Raw genomic sequence first — 22,324 nt, 5'->3', positions numbered from 1 at the left:
TGGACAATTTCACAGGAAACACAATATTTCAAAAACAGCCTTATCCCAGCGAGAGAAGCTCAAAGACAACATAAAACTGCATCACAGCGCCACGGCTTAAACTAAGTGTTTAAAACAAGTTTCGTACTCAGAACTATGGCAAATGGGATAAACTACATGGCCAATGTGGTTTCAAGTCACTTTGTGTCTGCAATTTCACAGAAAACAGCATTTCAAGTCTCACTTTCTCAGCCTAATGTAAAACTGCATCACAGCGCCACGGCTTAAACTAAGTGTTTAAAACAAGTTTCGTACTCAGAACTTTGGCAAATGGGATACACTGCATGGCCAAAGTGATTTCAAGTGACTTTGTGTGGACTATTTCAAAGGAAACACAATGTTTCAAAAACAGCCTTATCTCAGCGAGAGAAGCTCAAATACTGCGTAAAACTGCATCACAGCGCCACGGCTTAAACAAAGTGTTTACAAACAAGTTTCCTACTCAGAACTATGGCAATTGGGATAAACTACATGGCCAATGTGGTTTCAAGTCACTTTGTGTCTGCAATTTCACAGAAAACAGCATTTCAAGTCTCACTTTCTCAGCCTAATGTAAAACTGCATCACAGCGCCACGGTTTAAACTAAGTGTTTAAAACAAGTTTCGTACTCAGAACTATGGCAAATGGGATACACTGCATGGCCAAAGTGATTTCAAGTGACTTTGTGTGGACTATTTCAAAGGAAACACAATGTTTCAAAAACAGCCTTATCTCAGCGAGAGAAGCTCAAATACTGCGTAAAACTGCATCACAGCGCCACGGCTTAAACTAAGTGTTTACAAACAAGTTTCCTACTCAGAACTATGGCAAATGGGATACACTACATGGCCAATGTGGTTTCAAGTCACTTTGTGTCTGCAATTTCACAGAAAACAGCATTTCAAGTCTCACTTTCTCTGCCTAATGTAAAACTGCATAACAGCGCCACGGCTTAAACTAAGTGTTTAAAACAAGTTTCGTACTCAGAACTATGGCAATTGGGATAAACTACATGGTCAAAGTGATTTCAAGTGACTTTGTGTGGACAATTTCACAGGAAGCACAATGTTTCAAAAACAGCCTTATCTCAGCGAGAGAAGCTCAAATACAGCATAAAACTGCATCACAGCGCCACGGCTTAAACTATGTGTTTAAAACAAGTTTCGTACTCAGAACTATGGCAAATGGGATACACTGCATGGCCAAAGTGATTTCAAGTGACTTTGTGTGGACTATTTCAAGGGAAACACAATGTTTCAAAAACAGCCTTATCTCAGCGAGAGAAGCTCAAATACTGCGTAAAACTGCATCACAGCGCCACGGCTTAAACTAAGTGTTTACAAACAAGTTTCCTACTCAGAACTATGGCAAATGGGATAAACTACATGGCCAAAGTGGTTTCAAGTCACTTTGTGTCTGCAATATCACAGAAAACACCATTTCAAGTCTCACTTTCTCAGCCTAATGTAAAACTGCATCACAGCGCCACGGCTTAAACTAAGTGTTTAAAACAAGTTTCGTACTCAGAACTATGGCAAATGGGATACACTGCATGGCCAAAGTGATTTCAAGTGACTTTGTGTGGACTATTTCAAAGGAAACACAATGTTTCAAAAACAGCCTTATCTCAGCGAGAGAAGCTCAAATACTGCGTAAAACTGCATCACAGCGCCACGGCTTAAACTAAGTGTTTAAAACAAGTTTCGTACTCAGAACTATGGCAATTGGGATAAACTACATGGCCAAAGTGATTTCAAGTGACTTTGTGTGGACAATTTCACAGGAAGCACAATGTTTCAAAAACAGCCTTATCTCAGCGAGAGAAGCTCAAATACAGCATAAAACTGCATCACAGCGCCACGGCTTAAACTAAGTGTTTACAAACAAGTTTCCTACTCAGAACTATGGCAATTGGGATAAACTACATGGCCAATGTGGTTTCAAGTCACTTTGTGTCTGCAATTTCACAGAAAACAGCATTTCAAGTCTCACTTTCTCAGCGTAATGTAAAATTGCATCACAGCGCCACGGCTTAAACTAAGTGTTTAAAACAAGTTTCGTACTCAGAACTATGGCAAATGGGATACACTGCATGGCCAAAGTGATTTCAAGTGACTTTGTGTGGACTATTTCAAAGGAAACACAATGTTTCAAAAACAGCCTTATCTCAGCGAGAGAAGCTCAAAGACAACATAAAACTGCATCACAGTGCCACGGCTTAAACTAAGTGTTTAAAACAAGTTTCGTACTCAGAACTTTGGCAATTGGGATAAACTACATGGTCAAAGTGATTTCAAGTGACTTTGTGTGGACAATTTCACAGGAAGCACAATGTTTCAAAAACAGCCTTATCTCAGCAAGAGAAGCTCAAATACAGCATAAAACTGCATCACAGCGCCACGGCTTAAACTAAGTGTTTACAAACAAGTTTCCTACTCAGAACTATGGCAATTGGGATAAACTACATGACCAATGTGGTTTCAAGTCACTTTGTGTCTGCAATTTCACAGAAAACACCATTTCAAGTCTCACTTTCTCAGCCTAATGTAAAACTGCATCACAGCGCCACGGCTTAAACTAAGTGTTTAAAACAAGTTTCGTACTCAGAACTATGGCAAATGGGATAAACTACATGGCCAAAGTGGTTTCAAGTCACTTTGTGTCTGCAATTTCACAGAAAACACAATTTCAAGTCTCACTTTCTCAGCCTAATGTAAAACTGCATCACAGCGCCATGGCTTAAACTAAGTGTTTACAAACAAGTTTGCGACTCAGAACTATGGCAAATGGGATAAACTACATGGTCAAAGTGATTTCAAGTGACTTTGTGTGGACAATTTCACAGGAAGCACAATGTTTCAAAAACAGCCTTATCTCAGCGAGAGAAGCTCAAATACAGCATAAAACTGCATCACAGCGCCACGGCTTAAACTAAGTGTTTACAAACAAGTTTCCTACTCAGAACTATGGCAATTGGGATAAACTACATGACCAATGTGGTTTCAAGTCACTTTGTGTCTGCAATTTCACAGAAAACACCATTTCAAGTCTCACTTTCTCAGCCTAATGTAAAACTGCATCACAGCGCCACGGCTTAAACTAAGTGTTTAAAACAAGTTTCGTACTCAGAACTATGGCAATTGGGATAAACTACATAGTCAAAGTGATTTCAAGTGACTTTGTGTGGACAATTTCACAGGAAGCACAATGTTTCAAAAACAGCCTTATCTCAGCGAGAGAAGCACAAATACAGCATAAAACTGCATCACAGCGCCACGGCTTAAACTAAGTGTTTACAAACAAGTTTCGTACTCAGAACTATGGCAAATGGGATACACTGCATGGCCAAAGTGATTTCAAGTGACTTTGTGTGGACTATTTCAAAGGAAACACAATGTTTCAAAAACAGCCTTATCTCAGCGAGAGAAGCTCAAATACTGCGTAAAACTGCATCACAGCGCCACGGCTTAAACTAAGTGTTTAAAACAAGTTTCGTACTCAGAACTATGGCAATTGGGATAAACTACATGGTCAAAGTGATTTCAAGTGACTTTGTGTGGACAATTTCACAGGAAGCACAATGTTTCAAAAACAGCCTTATCTCAGCGAGAGAAGCTCAAATACAGCATAAAACTGCATCACAGCGCCACGGCTTAAACTAAGTGTTTAAAACAAGTTTCGTACTCAGAACTATGGCAAATGGGATACACTGCATGGCCAAAGTGATTTCAAGTGACTTTGTGTGGACTATTTCAAAGGAAACACAATGTTTCAAAAACAGCCTTATCTCAGCGAGAGAAGCTCAAATACAGCATAAAACTGCATCACAGAGCCACGGCTTCAACTAAGTGTTTAAAACAAGTTTCGTACTCAGAACTATGGCAAATGGGATACACTGCATGGCCAAAGTGGTTTCAAGTGACTTTGTGTTGACAATTTCACAGGAAGCACAATGTTTCAAAAACAGCCTTATCTCAGCGAGAGAAGCTCAAATACAGCATAAAACTGCATCACAGTGCCACGGCTTAAACTAAGTGGTTACGAAGAAATTTCTTCATCAGTACTAAGGCAAATGGGATAAACTACATGGCCAAAGTGGTTTCAAGTCACTTTGTGTGGACTATTTCAAAGGAAACACAATGTTTCAAAAACAGCCTTATCTCAGCGAGAGAAGCTCAAATACAGCTTAAAACTGCATTACAGTGTCACGGCGTAAACTAAGTGGTTACAAACAAGATTGCGACTCAGAACTATGGCAAATGGGATAAACTACATGGTCAAAGTGATTTCAAGTGACTTTGTGTGGACAATTTCACAGGAAGCACAATGTTTCAAAAACAGCCTTATCTCAGCGAGAGAAGCTCAAATACAGCATAAAACTGCATCACAGCGCCACGGCTTAAACTAAGTGTTTACAAACAAGTTTCCTACTCAGAACTATGGCAATTGGGATAAACTACATGGCCAATGTGGTTTCAAGTCACTTTGTGTCGGCAATTTCACAGAAAACAGCATTTCAAGTCTCACTTTCTCAGCCTAATGTAAAACTGCATCACAGCGCCACGGCTTAAACTAAGTGTTTAAAACAAGTTTCGTACTCAGAACTTTGGCAAATGGGATACACTGCATGGCCAAAGTGATTTCAAGTGACTTTGTGTGGACTATTTCAAAGGAAACACAATGTTTCAAAAACAGCCTTATCTCAGCGAGAGAAGCTCAAAGACAACATAAAACTGCATCACAGCGCCACGGCTTAAACTAAGTGTTTAAAACAAGTTTCGTACTCAGAACTATGGCAAATGGGATACACTGCATGGCCAAAGTGGTTTCAAGTGACTTTGTGTTGACAATTTCACAGGAAGCACAATGTTTCAAAAACAGCCTTATCTCAGCGAGAGAAGCTCAAATACAGCATAAAACTGCATCACAGCGCCACGGCTTAAACTAAGTGTTTAAGACAAGTTTCGTACTCAGAACTATGGCAAATGGGATACACTACATGGCCAAAGTGGTTTCAAGTCACTTTGTGTGGACTATTTCAAAGGAAACACAATGTTTCAAAAACAGCCTTATCTCAGCGAGAGAAGCTCAAATACAGCTTAAAACTGCATTACAGTGCCACGGCGTAAACTAAGTGGTTACAAACAAGTTTGCGACTCAGAACTATGGCAAATGGGATAAACTACATGGCCAAAGTGGTTTCAAGTCACTTTGTGTTCACAAATTCTCAGAAAACAGTATTTCAAATCTCGCTTCCTCAGCCTAATGTAAAACTGCATCACAGCGCCAAGGCTGAAACTAAGTGTTTTAAACAAGTTTCATACTCAGAACTATGGCAAATGGGATAAACTACATAGCCAAAGTGGTTTCAAGTCACTTTGTGTCTTCAATTTCACAGAAAACAGCATTTCAAGTCTCACTTTCTCAGCTTAATGTAAAACTGCATCACAGCGCCACGGCTTCAACTAAGTGTTTAAAACAAGTTTCGTACTCAGAACAATGGCAAATGGGATAAACTACGTGGCCAAAGTGATTTCAAGTCACTTTGTGTGGACAATTTCAAAGGAAACACAATGTTTCAAAAACAGCCTTATCTCAGCGAGAGAAGCTCAAATACAGCATAAAACTGCATCACAGCGCCACGGCTTAAACTAAGTGTTTACAAACAAGTTTGCGACTCAGAACTATGGCAAATGGGATAAACTACATGGCCAAAGTGATTTCAAGTGACTTTGTGTGGACAATTTCACAGGAAACAGTATTTCAAATCTCGCTTCCTCAGCCTAATGTAAACTAAGTGTTTACAAACAAGTTTCCTACTCAGAACGATGGCAAATGGGATAAACTACATGTCCAAAGTGATTTCAAGTGACTTTGTGTGGACAATTTCAAAGGAAACACAATGTTTCAAAAACAGCCTTATCTCAGCGAGAGAAGCTCAAATACAGCGTAAAACTGGATTACAGTGCCACGGCTGAAACTAAGTGTTTACGAACAAATTTCTTCATCAGTGGTACTATAGCAAATGGGATAAACTACATTGCGAAGGACTTTTCAAGTCCCTTTGTGTCTGCAATTTCACAGAAAACAGCATTTCAAGTCTGGCTTCCTCAGCCTAATTTAAACTAAGTGTTTACAAACAAGTTTGCGACTCAGAACTATGGCAAATGAGATAAACTACATGGCCAAAGTGGTTTCAAGTCACTTTGTGTGGACTATTTCAAAGGAAACACAATGTTTCAAAAACAGCCTTATCTCAGCGAGAGAAGCTCAAATACAGCTTAAAACTGCATCACAGTGCCACGGCGTAAACTAAGTGGTTACGAAGAAATTTCTTCATCAGGCAAATGGGATAAACTACATGGCCAAAGTGGTTTCAAGTCATTTTGTGTCTGCAATTTAACAGAAAACAGCATTTCAAGTCTCACTCTCAGCCTAATGTAAAACTGCATCAAAGCGCCACGGCTTAAACTAAGTGTTTAAAACAAGTTTCGTACTCAGAATTATGGTAATGGGGATAAACTACATGGCCAAAGTGGTTTCAAGTCACTTTGTGTTCACAAATTCTCGGAAAACAGTATTTCAAATCTCGCTTCCTCAGGCTAATGTAAAACTGCATCACAGCGCCATGGCTTCAACTAACTGTTTACAAACAAGTTTCCTACTCAGAACAATGGCAAATGGGATACACTACATGGCCAAAGTGATTTCAAGTGACTTTGTGTGGACAATTTCAAAGGAAACACAATGTTTCAAAAACAGCCTTGTCTCAGCGAGAGAAGCTCAAATACAGCATAAAACTGCATTACAGCGCCACGGCTTAAACTAAGTGTTTAAAACAAGTTTCGTACTCAGAACTATGGCAAATGGGATAAACTACATGGCCAAAGTGGTTTCAAGTGACTTTGTGTGGACAATTTCACAGGAAGCACAATGTTTCAAAAACAGCCTTATCTCAGCGAGAGAAGCTCAAATACAGCATAAAACTGCATCACAGCGCCACGGCTTAAACTAAGTGTTTACAAACAAGTTTCCTACTCAGAACTATGGCAATTGGGATAAACTACATGGCCAATGTGGTTTCAAGTCACTTTGTGTTTGCAATTTCACAGAAAACAGCATTTCAAGTCTCACTTTCTCAGCCTAATGTAAAACTGCATCACAGCGCCACGGCTTAAACTAAGTGTTTAAAACAAGTTTCGTACTCAGAACTATGGCAATTGGGATAAACTACATGGCCAAAGTGATTTCAAGTGACTTTGTGTGGACAATTTCACAGGAAGCACAATGTTTCATAAACAGCCTTATCTCAGCGAGAGAAGCTCAAATACAGCATAAAACTGCATCACAGTGCCACGGCTTGGTGGTTTCAAGTCACTTTGTGTCTGCAATTTCACAGAAAACAGCATTTCAAGTCTCACTCTCTCAGCCTAATGTAAAACTGCATCACAGCGCCACGGCTTAACCTAAGTGTTTAAGACAAGTTTCGTACTCAGAACTATGGCAAATGGGATACACTACATGGCCAAAGTGGTTTCAAGTCACTTTGTGTGAACAATTTCACAGGAAACACAATGTTTCAAAAACAACTTTATCTCAGCGAGAGAAGCTCAAATACATCTTTAAACTGCATTACAGTGCCACGGCGTAAACTAAGTGTTTACGAAGAAATTTCTTCATCAGTACTAAGGCAAATGGGATAAACTACATGGCCAAAGTGGTTTCAAGTCACTTTGTGTGGACTATTTCAAAGGAAACACAATGTTTCAAAAACAGCCTTATCTCAGCGAGAGAAGCTCAAATACAGCATAAAACTGCATCACAGCGCCACGGCTTAAACTAAGTGTTTACAAACAAGTTTCCTACTCAGAACTATGGCAATTGGGATAAACTACATGGCCAATGTGGTTTCAAGTCACTTTGTGTCGGCAATTTCACAGAAAACAGCATTTCAAGTCTCACTTTCTCAGCCTAATGTAAAACTGCATCACAGCGCCACGGCCTAAACTAAGTGTTTAAAACAAGTTTCGTTCTCAGAACTTTGGCAAATGGGATACACTGCATGGCCAAAGTGATTTCAAGTGACTTTGTGTGGACTATTTCAAAGGAAACACAATGTTTCAAAAACAGCCTTATCTCAGCGAGAGAAGCTCAAAGACAACATAAAACTGCATCACAGCGCCACGGCTTAAACTAAGTGTTTAAAACAAGTTTCGTACTCAGAACTATGGCAATTGGGATAAACTACATGGCCAAAGTTATTTCAAGTGACTTTGTGTGGACAATTTCACAGGAAGCACAATGTTTCAAAAACAGCCTTATCTCAGCGAGAGAAGCTCAAATACAGCATAAAACTGCATCACAGCGCCACGGCTTAAACTAAGTGTTTAAAACAAGTTTCGTACTCAGAACTATGGCAAATGGGATACACTGCATGGCCAAAGTGGTTTCAAGTGACTTTGTGTTGACAATTTCACAGGAAGCACAATGTTTCAAAAACAGCCTTATCTCAGCGAGAGAAGCTCAAATACAGCATAAAACTGCATCACAGCGCCACGGCTTGGTGGTTTCAAGTCACTTTGTGTCTGCAATTTCACAGAAAACAGCATTTCAAGTCTCACTCTCTCAGCCTAATGTAAAACTGCATCACAGCGCCACGGCTTAAACTAAGTGTTTAAGACAAGTTTCGTACTCAGAACTATGGCAAATGGGATACACTACATGGCCAAAGTGGTTTCAAGCGACTTTGTGTTGACAATTTCACAGGAAGCACAATGTTTCAAAAACAGCCTTATCTCAGCGAGAGAAGCTCAAAGACAACATAAAACTGCATCACAGCGCCACGGCTTAAACTAAGTGTTTAAAACAAGTTTCGTACTCAGAACTATGGCAAATGGGATACACTACATGGCCAAAGTGGTTTCAAGTCACTTTGTGTTGACAATTTCACAGGAAGCACAATGTTTCAAAAACAGCCTTATCTCAGCGAGAGAAGCTCAAATACAGCATAAAACTGCATCACAGCGCCACGGCTTGGTGGTTTCAAGTCACTTTGTGTCTGCAATTTCACAGAAAACAGCATTTCAAGTCTCACTCTCTCAGCCTAATGTAAAACTGCATCACAGCGCCACGGCTTAAACTAAGTGTTTAAGACAAGTTTCGTACTCAGAACTATGGCAAATGGGATACACTACATGGCCAAAGTGGTTTCAAGTCACTTTGTGTGGACTATTTCAAAGGAAACACAATGTTTCAAAAACAGCCTTATCTCAGCGAGAGAAGCTCAAATACAGCTTAAAACTGCATTACAGTGCCACGGCGTAAACTAAGTGGTTACAAACAAGTTTGCGACTCAGAACTATGGCAAATGGGATAACCTACATGGCCAAAGTGGTTTCAAGTCACTTTGTGTTCACAAATTCTCAGAAAACATTATTTCAAATCTCGCTTCCTCAGCCTAATGTAAAACTGCATCACAGCGCCACGGCTTCAACTAAGTGTTTAAAACAAGTTTCGTACTCAGAACAATGGCAAATGGGATAAACTACGTGGCCAAAGTGATTTCAAGTCACTTTGTGTGGACAATTTCAAAGGAAACACAATGTTTCAAAAACAGCCTTATCTCAGCGAGAGAAGCTCAAATACAGCATAAAACTGCATCACAGCGCCACGGCTTAAACTAAGTGTTTACAAACAAGTTTGCGACTCAGAACTATGGCAAATGGGATAAACTACATGTCCAAAGTGATTTCAAGTGACTTTGTGTGGACAATTTCAAAGGAAACACAATGTTTCAAAAACAGCCTTATCTCAGCGAGAGAAGCTCAAATACAGCGTAAAACTGGATTACAGTGCCACGGCTGAAACTAAGTGTTTACGAACAAATTTCTTCATCAGTGGTACTATAGCAAATGGGATAAACTACATTGCCAAGGACTTTTCAAGTCCCTTTGTGTCTGCAATTTCACAGAAAACAGCATTTCAAGTCTGGCTTCCTCAGCCTAATGTAAACTAAGTGTTTACAAACAAGTTTGCGACTCAGAACTATGGCAAATGAGATAAACTACATGGCCAAAGTGGTTTCAAGTCACTTTGTGTGGACTATTTCAAAGGAAACACAATGTTTCAAAAACAGCCTTATCTCAGCGAGAGAAGCTCAAATAAAACTTAAAACTGCATCACAGTGCCACGGCGTAAACTAAGTGGTTACGAAGAAATTTCTTCATCAGGCAAATGGGATACACTACATGGCCAATGTGGCTTCACTTTGTGTCTGCAATTTCACATAAGACAGCATTTTAAGTCTCACTTTCTCAGCCTAATGTAAAACTGCATCATAGCGCCACGGCTTCAACTAAGTCTTTACTAACAAGTTTCCTTCTCAGAACTATGGCAAATGGGATAAACTACATGGCCAAAGTCATTTCAAGTGACTTTGTGTGGACAATTTCACAGGAAACACAATGTTTCACAAACAGCCTTATCTCAGCGAGAGAAGCTCAAAAACAGCATAAAACTGCATCACAGCGCCACGGCTTAAACTAAGTGTTTACAAACAAGTTTCCTACTCAGAACTATGGCAATTGGGATAAACTACATGGCCAACGTGATTTAAAGTCATTTTGTGTCTGCAATTTCACATAAAACAGCATTTCAAGTCTCACTTTCTCAGCCTAATGTAAAACTGCATCACAGCGCCACGGCTTAAACTAAGTGTTTACAAACAAGTTTCCCACTCAGAACTTTGGCAAATGGGATACACTACATGGCCAACGTGATTTCAAGTCACTTTGTGTGGACAATTTCACAGGAAACACAATGTTTCAAAAACAGCCTTATCTCAGCGAGTGAAGCTCAAATACAGTATAAAACTGCATCACAGTGCCACGACTTCAACTAAGTGTTTACAAACAGGTTTCTGGGAAGATTTCTTTTTCCGAATCTTCCCAGAAACCTGAATCTTCCCAGTAAGCAGATATATCTTGCATAGAAGAGCATCCTGTGAAATTTACAACCTGGCTTTCTGACTTTTGACCTCTTCATGTTGCACACACAGACACGTCAACTGGCCCAGATTGAGTCACATCGCCGTGAAAATTATTAATTACACAGAGAGAAAGTCACCAAAGTTACCAAGACAAACTTATCACTAACAAATCAATGAAACAAATGATTATGAATAAATGATTAAGCAATAATTAGCACAAGTGCAATTTAAGACACTCGCATTGGCCTCACTTTTCCAACCCATAAGCTACGTTCACTTTTCCATCCGGTCTATGGTTGAAATCAAAGAGCAGTCATGTGAGTTTTCTTTACCCTCATTCAGAGCAAGACACACAGGCGTGAGACAGAGAATCCACTGGGTTTCTGCCATGATTATATAGTGCCCAACTGATCACAGATCTTTTCCTCCATTTTCACTAAAAACTGCAATTGTCACAAGTGTATGGTCGTTTCATTGAGGCGGCGTGGCTGCTCTAACCTGTTAACATGGGCGCAGAAAACCACAACATTCTGCTGCCACCACCACGCACACGCCCCAAAGCCTGTGTGTCCGAGGCCTTACAACAGGGGCACTCAAACTGCAGTCCATTGGAGATTTTCTTTGGCCCACAAGAAGATGGCTGTCGTTTCAACTGTTTTTCCCTGTACCTTGGAATTGTTTTGACTTCTCCACAAGCGTCGTCACTAGTCTATACTCTGCAGGCTGCTGTCCAAGACTCGTGGTTAAGTCATAATCTCTATATCTGACTTCATCATATTTTATTTTAAAAAAAAACATAGCCTTATCACACAATGATAACACACTTACACTTAGGAGTCACATTATAGCTCCAGTTAAAGGAGAGTCACCAGAAATCCTGAGAAACTGAGGACTTCTGGTGGATGGAGGGAGTGACACTATTTTGTATTATATAAAGGTCAAATCCAGCTGTTGTGTTCGGATTTAATTGCAGACAAAACAAAAGTGCTCCTTATTATGAGAGAAAATCCTCACTTGAACTTTATTGAAATTTCAGCTTGGAATAGAAAAATAACTAGTCACGCAAAACACATCGTCATGTTCATAAGAAAACACAAAGACATAAAGTACTAAATTGATTTACTGATTTTGTTTTCTACTCGTATAAAACGTTCATACCTGCTACACACAACCACCAACACCTTTTTCCGTCAAATCCAAAGTCTGTCCTGTTCAGCTGTTTCAGCTCCCTCACTGCCGGCTGCAGGTTTTGTCCTCGGACTCCAGGTTCCTGCAACAGTGCTGTCGTATCATTGAAATTATGCTTTTTAATTTTCACCATGTTGCTGCTCTTATTATAACACAGTTGGAAACTGTAGGAATGTTCGGTTTGCATTGAAGACAACAACATGGGCGGCATGGTGGTGCAGTGGTTAGCACTGTCACCTCACAGCAAAAAAGGTTCCAGGTTCGAATCCGGTCCTGGGCCTTTCTGTGCGGAGTTTGCATGTTCTCCCTGTGCTTGCATGGGTTCTCTCCGGGTTCTCCGGCTTCCTCCCATCATCCAAAAGCATGCACCTCAGGTCAGGTTACCTGGCGCCTCGCTAGTGGCAGCCTGCTGCAGCAGCTCCTCTCTGAGAGCCCCCCTGCTGTAGTGAAGAAATGTCCCCTTGGGGATTAATAAAGTGTATAAAATCTAAAAAAAAAAAAAAAAAAAAAAAAAAAACAGCAGACGGATCTATTGGTCTCAGATTAGATCTTTCAAAGCATGTGATTGATGCAATTGATGCATCATATACATTTTTCAGGGTTCCCTCGTGGACTTCCTGGAAGATCATGGAATTATAAAACGTCTATTCCAGACATAAAAAGTCAGGAGATTTATTTATTTTGGGGCCTAGTCATGGAATATCATGCAGTTTTGTTTGTAGCATTAGTTGCCATTTATCAAAATGTAATATATTACATTAAGTTTTTTCTATATAGTGTTTTTTTTTTTTTATATCCTTCTCATCAAAAATCCCTTCAGTTAAGATGTGCTTTCTCCTGTTGGAAAATTAACATTTCCAGAGCTTCGGTTAGAAAACAATCACTTCAAAGATTGGGTGAGGAGACAACAAAAAAGATTTGTAAAATTGATCTATTAAAATATGGGAGGAGCCAGCAGGAAGAAAAGTGCTGCCCCCTAAACCGCTGTAGTGGAAAAAAAACACAATTATCCATTTTTTGCACTTGTGAATTCGGGCCACGTCTTTCCCGGGCAAGAGTTAAATTTATATTTTGATACAAATATTGAACAATAAAAGAATAAAACAAAGTGAAAATCAGCGACAAAAAGAAAGAATCAAAACTTGATAAATTGAAAAACAACTGCCTATATATGTGAAGGCTTGTGAGTTTTAGTCATTTGGGCCGGATGTGTGTGACAGGCATACATTTTATCACCTTTTCTCCTCACTTTGATCGAGAAGGAAGGATTTTAAAAGATTTCTTTGACAATGTGTGATTGGAGTTAAAGCACAAAAATGTCGTTGTGTTTTTACAATGACACTAAACTGCCATTTGTCCTTATAGTAAAGAATCCCATATTTCATTTGACCACAACTACAAGTTAAATAAACTATAAGACTGCAGATAACGTTCATATAATAAAGTCCATTTCACTAAAATAAACCAAATAACAGAAGAGGAACAAAGTGAGGGACAAATGTGAAGTGAAGTTTTTAAGACAAAACATCAATTCCATCTCCAATATAATAACTCAGTTACAAGAAAAGATTCTAAGCATGATAAAGTGACAAATGCATGAATGAATATTGACCGTGCATAAAGTTAGTCCACAGGACAGCATGCACACAAGCAACCACCAGATGTGGTGACAGAGGTGCGATGGGAATGAAACGAGTCCCTTCAGATCATCATGCTGTGGGATTCATTACAAAAACAGCGCTTTCAGATCCTCCTATTGGCACGCAGTTCACTTTTATTTCCACTGAAGGTTGCTGTCCATTATGTTCTCACCAAGAGGGCATTTATTTGGATCGCCACCATCACTTATATAAAGAAAATATAGGTTATTACTTTTCATGTCTAATCTCTAATTTTCTGAAATCCACAATAGTCTAGTTTGTCCAAACTCATATCACGTTTCTTTTCCGTTTCGTATCGAAAGACAGTTCAAGGTTTCTGTAACTGATAAGTGAGAAGAAAAGCCAAACAAGAGGTTCTTTGTCTTTTAAGATAATCTCTGTTCATCATTGCAGTGTAACTTTACTGGGTTGTCTGTTTTTGTGGAGTTACAAAATTGTGAATTTTACTTTTCAGGATTCAGAGGATTTAATATTGATTTGCCTGAGAATATATTGTAACTCAACGATGAGATGACTGAAACCGGGGGACTCTGCAAGCGAGGGGATGCTCCTGGAGAATGAGTCCAGAATCAACATCAGCCTGGGTTTGGTGCTGTCGTCCAGGCTGATGTTTGGCTTTTCTTCTCACTTATCGGTTACAGAAACCTTGAACTGTCTTTCTATACGAAACAGAAGGAAGTATAGGAAAAGAAATGTGATACAAGTTTGGACAAACCAGACTATTGTGGATTTCAGAAAATTAGAGATTAGACATGAAAAGTAATAACCTATATTTTCTTTATGTAAGCCTTCTACATAAAATGTGTTCAAACAAAATGATCCAATTAAGTGTTCTTGTTTCCTAAATATACATTGAAGGACTAAATCTTTCCTGCTACTGAGGCTTAACATAATTGAAGACTTTCTATTTTGTTCTTTTTAAATTCATGAAAGGACGTTTCGTTTTTCATAATTTGTTCAACAAAGTAGTTTCATGGCCTAAACTGAGTTGGGACACTTTGTTGTTGTCTTTGGTGCATTTTTTTTTTTTTTACTTCTACTCATAATTGAAGTGTTCTGAAAATTCTTAAACTTTTCCTGTAAATATCTGAATATTTTATGTCTTGGGTAGAATATCATAAAACATAAATTAGTTTTTAAAATAAAAAAAAAGGGATCCAGAGTTAGATTTTATCGATTGTAACATCTCCATCCTCCTCTGAAGCATTGCAGTTTTTTATGCTGCTAAATGGATCTAACCCAAAAAAAAATCTGACGAGCGTGCGATATTTATTCTAGCCAGGCCGATTCTGTTAATTGGAAGAAAAAAACAAAACTTTAATACTGACATTTAAAAACGATTTTGGTAAACTCAAGTCAGAGCATCACTTTTTGTTCCTGAGAAAACATTCATGCATCACTTCTTAACGGGACCTTATAATGATGTGAAATGAGCTTTTAATAAGACTTCCATTTATATCAAAGAAGACGAATATTCTTTTTCTTTATTCTTTTACTCTCCTAAATTAAAAATCATTTACTAAAAAGGCATTCAGGACATAGTGTGGATGTGTGTAGAATAACAACAATACATGTCATTACAACACAAACCAGAAGCATACATATTGTTTTATTGTCCTGTGTGGGTGTTTATAATTTAAGGTGTCGAAGAGCTGCGACTTCTCTCCCATTTTTTCCCAAGTGAAACAACATCCAGGTCAAAGTTCAGCTCTCTTTGGTCGTCCTCCGGCTGCTCGTTCGGTTCCTCTGTGCAAAGGTTTCTCAGTTCAGTCCGTCGGCGGTGAATCTATAAGATGAGTCTCTGGCCGAGGATCTTGCGGTTGATCTCGGCCAAGGCCACAGAAAACACAAAGGCCTTCTCGTCGGAGAGACTGGCGTAAATATCCACCTCCTTCTCCTGCTTATCTGACAACACACAAAAAACACACAATCACACAAAAGACATTTTGGGCAAAAGGTGTTTAAATGTGGAAAGTTTGATGTATGTGATTGTTCAGAGGAGTTAAAGCAGAAGCGGTGTGTGATGTGGAAACAAGTGCTACTCGTACAAATATTTCAGACTCTAATAAGCACTCGTCCGAGTTATTCAATGTCGCAGACTCAAATGGATGTCGGGAACTAAACCACTGCTGTATGTTTAATGGAGCAGATTTGGTTATTAGCATATTAATACTACTATTTGGACATATTTATTGATATCCATAAAATTATTAAAACGTATCAGTCCTTGCTTGTATTAGAGACCAAAAATCAAACTGTAGGTTTCATCTCAAAAGTTGTGACGATAAACACCGACTGCTTAAAGTTCGCAGAATTTATCGATATTATTCTTTCATAACAGCGAAATCAATCCAGAATCAAAAGTACTTTCAATCAAAACAATCTTTCAACAGTAAAAACCGTCACTTTAAATCAATACACTCAAAATAACTAAAGCAATACAAAGCTTTTGTGTGTGTGTGTGTGTGTGTGTGTGTGTGTGTGTGTGTGTGTGTGTGCGTGTGCGTGTGCGCAGACCAAGACATCTAAAATGGAGGAAGTAACCTTGTGCGGAGTTGAAGTAACACAGTAGCGTCCCGAGCAAAGAGGCAACTGTGTTATTCATTTCTGACCATGTTTAAATTTACAATTTAACAGAAACAAACTTCAACTCGTAACCGGGTCCAACAGGAGAGAGCATGTTACACCTTTTTTTTTTTGTATACATCACCTGAATATATATATCTGACCTCGTGACCCCCTACGAGCCTACACGCAACCAGAGATCCTCCGGTAGGTCATTCCTGACTGAACCTCCAACTGACCTTCAAATTAAAGCTGACCGGGCGTTTTCTGTTCGACCTGCCAGAGGTTTTCTTTTAAGTCTCTCTTAAAAACACACTATTTTAGACTTTGCCTTTTGTTGCCCCACTGCCTGTTTAACTTGTTTTGGAAAGCGCTATAGAAATAAAGTTATTATTATTATCAAATGCAGATGTGTCGGCATGTGGGTTCGTAAAACAAAAAGAGATGACGTAAAAAAGCATTCAGCATCCGCCAGCCACCGCACATTAAAACTAATATTTTTATTAAAAACAACACAAGAACTCGGGTTTCTCATACTCCCACAGCCAATTAGAAAAAGTCACAGGGTTCAGCTTCTTATTCACATTCTCTCCAATGTGACAAAAAGCTTTGTAATAAAAAAATAAAAATAAACAACTGCAGATGAATTTATGTCACATCTTTGTGAAATATCATGCGTGTGATCGTCACTTCTTTACCTTTCTCCTCTTCCTGTTTCTTCAGTCCCACCGTCTTGGGTCGGCCCCGCCCCCTTCGGATGGGGTCAGACTGGCTGTTGGCGCGAGGTCGCCTCCTGTTTTCCATGTCGTTGGTCAAAGGCGAGTCGATCCTCTCCCGGCGGATGCGCTCTGTCCTCCTCCGCTTGAAGTCCAGCTTGTCTGAAAAGGCAGGAAACACCGATAATAATTCAAAACACATCGTTCACTGCCGAGTTAGAAAAAGGTTCTCAGAAACAGGTGCGACAGGTTCTGCCTTCACTAGAAGTTCATATTTGCGTTCATGTTTTTTTTCCACCGTGTTTATTACCGAGCAGTAACAAGCAGAATAAAGATTTTTACATTTTTAAAGTTATTTAGTGCCGGTGTCTTTACACGGAACAGAAAATGTGGTATTTTGAAATGAGAATGTTCTGTTGGGGACTTTATTGGTGATCAACTAATTGGTGTTATAAAATAGACAGAAATTAAGATTCAAAATGCACATGATGTGGAGTACATATTCAGTTCCAGATTAATAAATGTGTGTGCATGGATCAGCTGATATATGTGGATCGCTCTGCAAGGCTACATGATGCGTTAAGAAATGATTAACGTGTACGGGAACTGACAAAAGAAGGTAACTCTAAAAATTGCATAAAATACCTCAGAAAGCTAAATATCAGCAATTGGAGTTTTAAATGAACCGATCCAATTTAAGCAATACATTTTTTATTTTTTTATCTGATAACTTATTTATTCAGTCCCTCCAGGAAATCTTGCAAATCGCAATAATTAACACAAATTCAAGCAAACTCCACAATATTTGCGGAAGTTTACAATTTATTTTTTTATTCCCGCCATTAAAATTCCGATTTTTACTGAAAGTATTAACAGCATCAAATAACTCTTTTTAAACAAAACTCGCTTTATTAACAAAAATAACTCCTCATTTCCAATCAGAAAGCTTCTGCTCCTGTTCTCTCATCAACTAACAAAACTCCGGAGGAACAAGCTGAAAAAAAACAGGAAGTGACGGAGTTTGCGGGAAATATGGCCTTCACAATAAAAGTTTTAAATTAAATGCTTATTATCAAAGGAAGTGATTAAATATTGACTGCATGCTAAAATAATTGTATCCACACGTGAAGTTGTCAGAGACGTCACTTTGTTTGTGTGCATCCAGTCGGTCTGTATGTTGATTTAACATGAATTAAAGAGCATCTAACGCTCTTATTTTGACAGTTGTTGTTTCTATATTAGTCACAGACTGTCTGTTCTGAAAAGAGAAGTCAATTAAAAAAAAAAAAGAAAACTTTTAGCCCAATGATTTTCTAAGTTCAATAAATGCATTTAAAAAAAGATAACAACTGAAATATTTCTGTGATGTGCAGCATGATTATTCTCAAAGGAAGTGATTAAATATGTGTTCCTTTATCAGGTAGGGCTTAAAAACGTTTTGGTTTTTTTTTAAATCAAAATTTTCTTTCTGGACTTGCAGTGTTTTTAAATTCCTGCAATTTTATGCCAAAAAATTTGCAATTTGAGAAGATCAGCTGCAAAATCAAACTTTTTTGATCTCATCAAATCACAAAAAAAAAATCCTGGAGGGTCCGATTAGTCAGTTGAATAATTGTTAGAACACTTGATTACTACATTTATTGACAACTGCATCCAAATACAGTGCATGTAATGTGATGAAGGAAGCAAAAAATAAATCAGTCTTCATTCGCATCCTTAAAATAAACAAGGGATCCTCACTGACTTGCACAGATTATATTTAATAAGAATAAATATGAACAAATTTAATGCATTTTTCTAGCAGTAAGTATCCCACAAGTATCCCATAAAACATGAGCTTCATGCAAAATGAAAGCGTACCTGCTATTGCTGGGGACGAGCGCTCGTTCAACTTGGCGTTGAGGAGTTTTCTACTGATGAACACGTAACCACACGGGCAAGATTTACACGCAACGGGAATCTACCAAGAAACGAGGAAACAGACGATCGGATTACCATCAAAACAACACACACACACACACACACACACACACACACACACACACACACACACACACACACACACACACACACACACACGCTCGTTTCAGAAGGTTTTCAGACTTCCTCCCTTTTCTTTTTTTTTTTAAATTACACTCCATGTTGAAGAGCTCATTTCAGGTAAATAAAACATTTTTGCCACTAGCCTTTCCTCAATAACCATGAAGAAGGTAAAAAAAAAAAGATGTCTATAGAATTTTTGGGCAAATTTAAATTAAATTTAGAACCACCGCCAAGCAGTCAAATTGTGTAAATAATCATAAAATATATTGAGTAAAGAGAGTAAAGTATCCACATCTGATTGAGGGCTTCTCTCTCAGGGTGCAAAAGAAAAAAAACAACAACATACCATACAAACATATATACAGCTAAGAAACAAATGTATACACCTAAACAATGGTGCAATTGCACCTGGTGCAAATGGTGCAGATGTGGTTGGGTGTTGTGCATCAATCTGAAAGCACAAAAAAAAAAAAAAAAAAAAAAAAAATCACCAAAGTATTAATATAATGTGGTCACAATCTCCACCTCTATTCCTAAGTTATGACACTTAAAAAAAATGGAGCCATAATTGAGAAAAACACAGTTCACATTCATCCACTACAAACTTTCTTTTACCAGTGTTTTGTGATTATTAATTGTTATGGCACACAATACATATTTAAATAAATATTGTGCTGGTAATAGTAAACCAGAAACAAAAAAGAGGGGGGGCGAAGGGGGTACTACTAAACTGTAGTCACTTTGCCTGGAAGATGTAGGAAAACAAGGTAAGAAATAACAAGAACAAACAAACAAAAAGACAACAAAGAAACAATGTTAATAAGATGCTAACAAAAAACAAAAATCAGGGAGTCAATAAAATCAAGAGCCTCAGATGATCGTGAACTGATTTCCCAACTTGTGTTTTCTTTACAGTGTTGATTGAATACAAAATTGGGACAAAAACGACAGCTGCCATAAGTTATGTAATCAGATCAATATATCAGAGTTTAGCAAATAAAAATAAAACATAACAAAACGGAATTTTTTTTTTTTTTATATATATATATATAGCGACTAAACGCGACAGCTCCTACTTTAAATGTTGAAGAGGAATTAATGTCGTTTCCACGTCGTGTTTTCAACGAGGCTGCGACCGGAGCCTGTTTCCGAAGAGCCAACAGCGACGTAGCAGGAATTAAAAAGCGACGTACATAAAACGCACGTTCACAAACCAAAAAAAAGTGAAAGATGTCTTTTTTTTTTCTCACCTGTTGGTCGCATTCAGGACAAGATTTCGTAGCCATTTTGACCTTCTTTGTTTTATTCGCCGACATAGTAGGTTTCTCCCACCAACCCCCCTCCGGCGACCAGCTAACGAGCTTCACGGTAACGACACAACCTCGGTCTGCAACACTGGGACGGCGACGGGTTCTCTTCGACATTACTCTAACACGCGCACAACAGAAACACACGCCGACGTCATGTTAGCTTCATTACCACGCGCTGTTCAACAAAATCCGTACACACAGTTCCCCTCTGGTGGATTTTACAGCTGCGAGCATGCGCACTGCGGATCCGTCCGTATACGCGTTGCATTTAAGTTCCTTGGGGAATATGATGGTTGACGGTTGGTGCTAGATTGGATCAGCTGGAAGGAATCTACTCCTTCTTCTTCTTCTTCTTCTTTGGGTTTTAAGCGCAGCTCGCATCCGTAATGTTGCACTAGTGCCACTTCCTGGTCCTACTTACTTCCTACGATTTTAAGTCACTTTTAATCATCCCAAGTTGTATTTATTTATTTTTGTGTATATAGTGTGTGTGTGTATGTGTATTTATTCATTGTTCTTACTTAAAAAAAACAAAAACAAAAAAACGTTTTATCTATCTTATTTTCATCCTATACGTATTTGTAATTTTTTCTTAATGTGTGCACCATTTTCTGTTTCTACGCTGCTGTGACAACTAAATTTCCCCACTGTGGGATAATAATTATAAAGTCGTATCTTAAATCTGTTAGATTATTTTAAATCCTGTTCTTCTGCTTTGTCCCCACACTCCAAAATCTCTTTTCAATCCAGCTCTAATCTTAACTCATCATCAAAATCCTGCCAAACACCTCCCACAGTTAATGATCACATGCTTCTACAGCTGTGCTTTCCAATAATACATAGCCAGCCTACTGTGACCTTTGTGCAATCTAGTTTATTATTGTTTCCTCTTTCCTGTTGTTTTCCCTTTACAATGAACTGTCCGTCTGCCTTTGAGAGCTTAATGGCCGAATCTACGTTTCTTCTTGTTTATCCACTCTTTTGTTTTGCCGAATGGATGTGATCGCTGTGCCTCGTCTCCTGAGTCCTGTGTGTGTTGTCATTAGACCGACTCCCAGCAGACCACAACTCACACACTTCAACAGGACATAAACTCAGGATAATTGAACTGCGTCTACATATTTCCGTTTGACGGGGAACTACACCTGCAGCACCTACCGGGCCCTTAGATCCATTATGAAATGTTATCGCCCGTTGTACGTTCCTCTATGTTATCATTTGATAAAGGAATGTGGTGGTTTTAAATTGAGCTTTTATTGTTTTATTCCCTTGCTGCATGTTCTGGTCTGCGTGTCCTTCGTAATGGTTGCATTGCTACAGACGGTGTTGCTGTTGAACAGTGACTGCAGGTGGACCAGTGGGTGATAAGACGTGGAGACCTACTGAAATTCATGTCATCAGCTGGAGGAAACGTCTTTGCAGAGATATTGTACAAGTCTAATCTGCTGCTGCTCATGTTGTGGATCTCCATGCTGTCCTTTTCTCTCTCTGCTCTCCTCTCACCACTAACTGGTCGAGGCAGATGCTCCGCCCACTTCTGAGGGAAGTTTTTCTTCCCTCTGTTGGGAGTTTTTCCCTCCTAGTTTATGTGGGAATTGTTGAATTGTTGGGTTTCTCTGTGTATTGTTGTAAAGTTCTGCTGTCAGGACTTTAATGTGTTAAGTGCCATGAAACAACCTGTGTTGTGATTTGGTGCTATATAAATAACATTTAATTGAATTGAATTAATCACATTTGCATTTAGACAATACTAAAGTATTATTTTTTTAGGCAGACACTTACACCTGTAACATTTAACCAGCAAACTGTCTCACATCACCAACATGTCTTTCTGT

The 22,324-nt window shown here is 38.8% G+C and overlaps 1 protein-coding gene across 2 annotated transcripts; it reads right to left on the bottom strand.

Annotated features, from left to right (window-relative positions):
- Positions 1 to 15,111: 15,111 nt before the first annotated feature.
- Positions 15,112 to 20,797, bottom strand: cunh16orf87 (chromosome unknown C16orf87 homolog). Of its 2 annotated transcripts, none has more exons than XM_069172918.1 (4): positions 20,430 to 20,797; positions 18,997 to 19,096; positions 17,119 to 17,298; positions 15,112 to 15,755 (listed from the first exon to the last, which is right to left on the bottom strand). In XM_069172918.1, exons 1-4 carry the CDS (start codon positions 20,601 to 20,603, stop codon positions 15,622 to 15,624), a joined length of 588 nt encoding a protein of 195 aa, XP_069029019.1. In that variant the 5' UTR covers positions 20,604 to 20,797; the 3' UTR covers positions 15,112 to 15,621. The 2 variants fall into 2 exon arrangements, with proteins under 2 accessions (XP_069029019.1, XP_069029020.1); XM_069172919.1 differs by having other exon boundaries at positions 15,112 to 15,760; positions 20,430 to 20,794.
- Positions 20,798 to 22,324: the final 1,527 nt, after the last annotated feature.

This window comes from Embiotoca jacksoni, unplaced genomic scaffold (assembly GCF_022577435.1).
Source record: "Embiotoca jacksoni isolate LCO1_2020_lvr unplaced genomic scaffold, fEmbJac1.0.p SCAF_56, whole genome shotgun sequence".
NCBI classification, from domain to species: domain Eukaryota; kingdom Metazoa; phylum Chordata; class Actinopteri; family Embiotocidae; genus Embiotoca; species Embiotoca jacksoni.
The sequence above is the reverse complement of the archived record's forward strand: the minus strand, read 5'-3'. Positions and strand labels throughout refer to the sequence as shown.

What these genes read in the sequence shown, in the direction of transcription:
- cunh16orf87 (XM_069172918.1), bottom strand. Translation starts at nt 20,603, where the DNA reads ATGTCGAAGAGAACCCGTCGCCGTCCCAGTGTTGCAGACCGAGGTTGT. An exon ending in GTCCTGAATGCGACCAACAG is followed by an intron (nt 19,097 to 20,429) that starts GTGAGAAAAAAA and finishes GTTTCTTGGTAG; the next exon opens with ATTCCCGTTGCGTGTAAATC. An exon ending in CTCGTCCCCAGCAATAGCAG is followed by an intron (nt 17,299 to 18,996) that starts GTACGCTTTCAT and finishes CTGCCTTTTCAG; the next exon opens with ACAAGCTGGACTTCAAGCGG.